At 28.2% G+C, this 5912-nt stretch overlaps 1 protein-coding gene across 1 annotated transcript; it reads right to left on the bottom strand.

Annotated features, from left to right (window-relative positions):
• Positions 1-794: 794 nt before the first annotated feature.
• On the bottom strand, positions 795-3840 carry LOC111888563 (protein OXIDATIVE STRESS 3 LIKE 1). Its single transcript, XM_023884725.3, has 2 exons — positions 3379-3840; positions 795-1287 (listed from the first exon to the last, which is right to left on the bottom strand). Exons 1-2 carry the CDS (start codon positions 3717-3719, stop codon positions 930-932), a joined length of 699 nt encoding a protein of 232 aa, XP_023740493.1. The 5' UTR covers positions 3720-3840; the 3' UTR covers positions 795-929.
• Between the last annotated feature and the right edge of the window lie 2072 nt (positions 3841-5912).

Below are 5912 nucleotides of genomic sequence, written 5' to 3'. Positions count from 1 at the left end.
CAACCTTGCTTATTAGCATGTCATCTACTTGAAACACAAACAAATAAATTGGAGACAATAGCATAAAAAATATGATCCTCATAAGCTTTGGTTTTTGAAAGATGATAGCATTATAAATCGACTCAATAGATAAAATTACGGATTTAATGACTACTTCAAAACTTTTATTTCGAGCTCCGAGAAAAAAATTTGGTGCTCCGCCCAATAAATACATTTTTTTGCCAAAAAAAAGAGTAAAGACTCGTGTACACCATCATATAATTAAGCACCACATCTCATAACAACACAAGTCACTTAAAAATGGTCCATACACTCAAAATCTTGATAACCCTTGGCTTAGCGGTATCAGGATTTTGAAAAGGTGTCCCTCCGTTAAGGGTTGAAGGTTCAAGTCTCATAATGGACAAATGTGCAGTTTAAGAGTAATATGATTTAGAAGGTGTGTATTATCCAAATCGATACCCATTGAATACAAATTTACCTAGTAGGTAACTCATTAAGAAAAGTCCACCATCCTAATATGTTAATCTTGATTAAAAGCCAATTATTTCATTTAGTTGGAACACCACCACTTACCCAAATAACACAAATCGATAAATAGTTTGCCAACACAACCATTCTCCAAAGAGGAGTATATAACATCATGTGTCCTCAAGATCCACAAGTCATCTATCATACTCGTTGTATAAATAATCCTTCTAAACATCCAATTAAATTTGTAAAACACCCATAGTACCATTCCTTTTTAACTCACAACACCATATGCAATAACTAACAAATAACCATAATAACAATTATAAAAAAAAAGTGCATTTCTCATTAATAAATGATCCAAACATTTTTTCCTTACGCCCATAAAATACCAAAGGACACTACACATGTTAGTTATTATAACCTATTTACTCATTAATCATCGCCCAACTTCCAAACTAACAATTTTCAATAAATCTAGAACCACATCGATGCAAATTCACCATCGAAAACGATCTAATCGAAGACATGTTCTTCTTATTTAACTCAAGATCTTCGTTTTCTGAAGTAAACCGCAATGTGGAGGATTTGGTTTTCTTTGATATCCGTCCCATATTGATACCCGATAGTTGGAACGCAGTGTGGTTCTTGTTTTTATGCGATAAAATAGAGGAAGCTACAAGATTTCTTCGTTTTCTTGTGTACGCGTTATCTGGTTTTGCAATTTCATGTATCGATGGTTTAGATGAGGGCCACATTTCGGTTAAAGATGTGAATGATTTTGATTTCCCGTTGTAGAACGTTGATATTCCTCTTCTGTAAATAAAATGCGCGTTAACTTTTTGTAATCGGTATAAAGTATTAAAATAGTTTTTATTTATTTTTTTATTATAAATTTTAGACAAAAGAATAAAATGGTTGTTTACTCTTGTTTAGTTGTAATAGTTATATACTAGTAATAAACATTCAATTTTTATTTAATATTTGTTATCATTTAGTTCATTTGATCTAAAGAGGAAACAAACTTTTTTCATTGAATAATTTCAATAAGCAAACAACATCTGTCCATATAAAAAAATAGGCCCCTAAAATGTTTCAAGGGTTAAAAATCATATGAGAAAAAGACAAAATTGGAGAAATAACTGAAAATATAAAAAGCAAATGAGAGCAAATTTATAAAATGTTAGAGTTAATAGGTAAAGTACTAAGTCTATCATGTCTTATTTTCTCCTTTCAATAGTATTTTTTTTGTATAAAATAAATAAAAACAATAATAAACTTTTATTAAGTAAAAAAATACTAACAAATATATTAACGAGTAATTCCATTGAATAAAGAAGAGGCTAAATGCAAAAAAAGAAAAAAAAAACAACTACAATTTCGTTGATTTTTTATTATAGCATATTTTTTAATTTATTTGTATTATAACATTGTATTGTATTTTAAAAAATACAGCGATTTTTTTTAATCGGAAAAAATCTAGCGATTTAGTATTGTCATCAAACTACAAAAGAATTTACTTGCTATAATTGGATAATTTTTTTGAAATACAATGTTTCGATAAAAAAACTTAAAACAAAATGCTATAATTAGACAAATCTTTTAATATACAATGTCTTAACTAAAATACTAAAACAAATAAAAAATAATATATAATACCATAATGTATAAATAGATATAAATAAGTTGTTATTTATTTTCTTACACTAAATAAAAATGACACCTTGGATATTAATTTCGTGGAAATTGTTATACAACAGTGGTCCAAGTTAGACCAGCAAATTGTTTGATGAATTGCATGTGCACGTATATGTATTTTAAACCTACCCAATTAAATCACTTTTAAAACATGTTATTATATTTATAATTAATAGCCTCTTTTGGTCACTATTTTACTTACCCCACTCCTTATCTATATACACTTTCTATCTTATCCTTTACTTTAATGGACAAAATAATAAATAAGAAACAGTACAATAATAATACAAGTGGCACAATGTCCCCTTTATTTTAGTATTATGGGATACGATTGTGACCATATATTTTATATAATTCTTAAAGAATATGCGGATATAAAATAAAGATGTGAAATATGTTTTGGTAATAATGATGTCATACACTTATTTTGTCAAACTAAAAACAATAACATGTAAAAAAGATACAGCAATTTAGATTTAGATCCTTTATTTTGTAATATCATATAAATATAAATATATATAGTTATTGTGATCTTTATGGAAAGACGATATTAACGCTTTTTTAGGTTGACTTTACAATAATAGTCATAAGAAAAGAAGTTTGATTTGATTTTGATTTTGATTTTGATAACATCAAAATTAAAAATTTTTGTGGATCAAAGTAGAAATTAGAATGGTAAAAGATAAGATAAGATGTGTTTTGTTGAAGATTTGTCAATTGTGAAAATGGAAATGCATCTAAATTCTATTTGGGACAAAAATCGTTTGCAATTAGTTGAGGATGAGATTGAGTATAAGATAATACATCCCTTTCATTCACCAAACTTTTCCTAATTTGATAATTTTCAATCTCACACATTGAAATCGTCAATTAAAATGTTTTCAATAAATTCTTCAAGCAAGAATCGTGCTTGAGTTTATTCAAATCATCAATTTGTGAATGTAGCTACTTGATTGTTAGATAAAATAGTTGCTTAAAAGATCATGAATTGCATTAGGTCAAGTATCAGTATCAATCTAGATGCATTCGATTCGTCATGGAAAAAGAAACAGTTGAAATTGAATCAGAGAAAGTAAAATTAAGATACCTAATTTTCATGAACTCATAATACTAAAGCAGAATCTAATTCTGTAATTGAAATCTACGACGATGTTAATATACAGAACGTTCACACACAAGAGTTAAATGAAGGAGAAGAGGAAAACAAACCTGATCGGAAGCGCTTCCTCAAGAGCTTGAATTGCATCATCGAGAGAACCATTGCTGATTTCGTTCTTATTCTGATGATCATATCTATAAGGACTTTGAGCATCACTTTCCTGATCGCCGTCGTCGTCGTCGTCGCTATTTTTTCCGATCGACGAACTACTAGACGAATTACACTCTTCTTCTATGATCCTCATGAACTTTGTCGCTCCGGCGGTTTCGTAGATCCTTTCAGCTTCTATTCGTCCTCCGTGATTGGTCATAACTACTGTCTCCGGCGGCGGCAACGGCAAAATCCGGCAACCACTACCAACACTACCCACTCCTTCTGAGTTAAGTTTCATTCGATCAATGTAACCCAAACATATATTTGGATTTTACGGAAGTAGTAAAGGAAGAGACAACAATGGGCGCCTCAGTTTAGAATCCGAAATCAGTGTGTTTATGTGTATTTATACACTCATAGGTGTGTTCTTTATCCTACCTTTTGTCCGGCTGGTTTTTCATTTATTATATATATATTTTAATGAAATTAGACTTCCTTTGACTTAGGTCTGTTGGTTACCCTCTTACAAATTTTTATTATTATTTTAAAAAAAAATTTGGATGATGACGTTGTAAAGACATATGGTTGTGTTTTCGGGGCAAGATTTTGAGTATGGATGTATCAAAGGGTCGGATCCGGATCTGGAGCGAACCAGCCCGAAAAATTTGAGTATCCTTGATCGAAACCGGACCATTTTAGGGTTTGTCGGTCTAGATTCCAGGTCCCAAACATGGTTTCGGTTTTTGGACAGAATTGACATTTATTTGTCTAAATATTTGTTGGACTTTATATAATTTGTTAGATAAAATCTAGCTGGTAGCGGGTAGTTTGTAGCAGGTAGCGGGTAGCTTGTAGCAGGTAGCGTTTTGTTAAAAGCTACATGAAGTAGCATTTGAATTTGAAGCGTTTTGATTAAACTAAACGCTAGAAGCTTGTAGTGCCAAAGGAAACTTTCTATTTTAAATGGAGCGTTTTGTGACTTTGTCAAACGCTAAAAGTTAGAAGTTTTCAAACGTTCCAAAATGGTCTGTGCCGAACAAGCCCTATATGATTCGTATATTTCATTTGTTGGTCATCTTTTACTCAATAATATGGTGTCACGATACTAAATTAGTATCATTAGATTTTCAAGTGTATGATACATATATCTTTTTGTATGATAATATGTTTTATTTTCGATATGTTTATTTAAAATTGTAGTAGATTTTAGTTATTTTTGAAGTTTGAGATTACGAAATATTATCACATTTTTTTCATCTAAATAATACATTTTAAGAACTATTAAAGCATTTTATTTCTGATTTGTTTTTTGTTTTTTGTTTTTTATTTTTTTTTTGTTTTTTATTTTTTGTTTTTGTTTTTTGTTTTTGTTTTTTTGTTTTTTTGGGTTAGGTTTCAATAAAGAAAGAAATATTTTTCTAAAAGTTCTGATTTGGTCTTTGGTTTGAAATTAATTTTTTTCATCATGAAATCCTAAATCTAAATCTGTAATATATATATTTTTGTAAGAAATATAATTTGTTGTGGACAATAACCAAAAATAAAATTTATTTAATCGAAAATGCCTAATTTTGGAGATGATGGTATTATCACTTTTTTCTTCATCTAAATAACACATTTTATGAACTATTAAAGCAATTTATTTCTATTTTGGTATTCAATAAAGAAAGAAATATTTTTTTAAAGATTTCTGATTTGGTCTTTGTTTTGGAATTAATTTTTTTCAGTGTGAAATCCTAAATCTAAATCCGTAATATATATATATATATATATATATATATATATATATATATATATATATATATATATATATATATATATATATATATATATATATATATATATATATATAGGGAAAAGTGAATATACCCTTAAGGGTATATAAGGATAGGTACCCTAACCCACTATAATTCGTCGTTTTGTTTGATATATTCATTATAATATTCTTAAACTTCAACCCCTAACTTGATTTACTTTCAATATATTCGAAATTTCACTATTATCCTCCTCTTACATCACATGTTTATGTCTGTGTCCTACTAGGCTTTATTTATTATAGTTAAAATGAAAATTATGTAAGATGAACATCAATGTAAATTTTATATAAATCTTGGATTAAATCAAGTTAGAAGTGGAATTAGAATAACATTGGACAATTAAAATGTGTATATATGATACAAAACAACGTAATATTGTGAGTTTGGGTACCTAAGCTTATATACCCTTAAGGGTATATTCACTTTTCCATATATATATATATATATATATATATATATATATATATATATATATATATATATATATATATATATATATATATTAAAAGTAATATATATTTTTTATCAAAAATATAATTTTGATGTGGAAAAGTAGTCAAAAAAAATTATTTAATCGAAAATGTCTAATTTTGGAGATGATGATAAAAGTGACTAGTGCTTTAGTATTAGGCTGAGGTGAATGATGTCGAACTCCACCTCAATTCCGACTAAGA

The sequence above is a fragment of the Lactuca sativa genome, chromosome 7 (assembly GCF_002870075.4).
Source record: "Lactuca sativa cultivar Salinas chromosome 7, Lsat_Salinas_v11, whole genome shotgun sequence".
NCBI classification, from domain to species: Eukaryota; Viridiplantae; Streptophyta; class Magnoliopsida; order Asterales; family Asteraceae; genus Lactuca; species Lactuca sativa.
The sequence above is the reverse complement of the archived record's forward strand: the minus strand, read 5'-3'. Positions and strand labels throughout refer to the sequence as shown.

Coding starts and splice junctions, on each gene's coding strand:
- LOC111888563 (XM_023884725.3), bottom strand. CDS start 3,719: ATGAAACTTAACTCAGAAGGAGTGGGTAGTGTTGGTAGTGGTTGCCGG. Junction 1,288..3,378: donor GAGGAAGCGCTTCCGATCAG/GTTTGTTTTCCT, acceptor TTTTATTTACAG/AAGAGGAATATCAACGTTCT.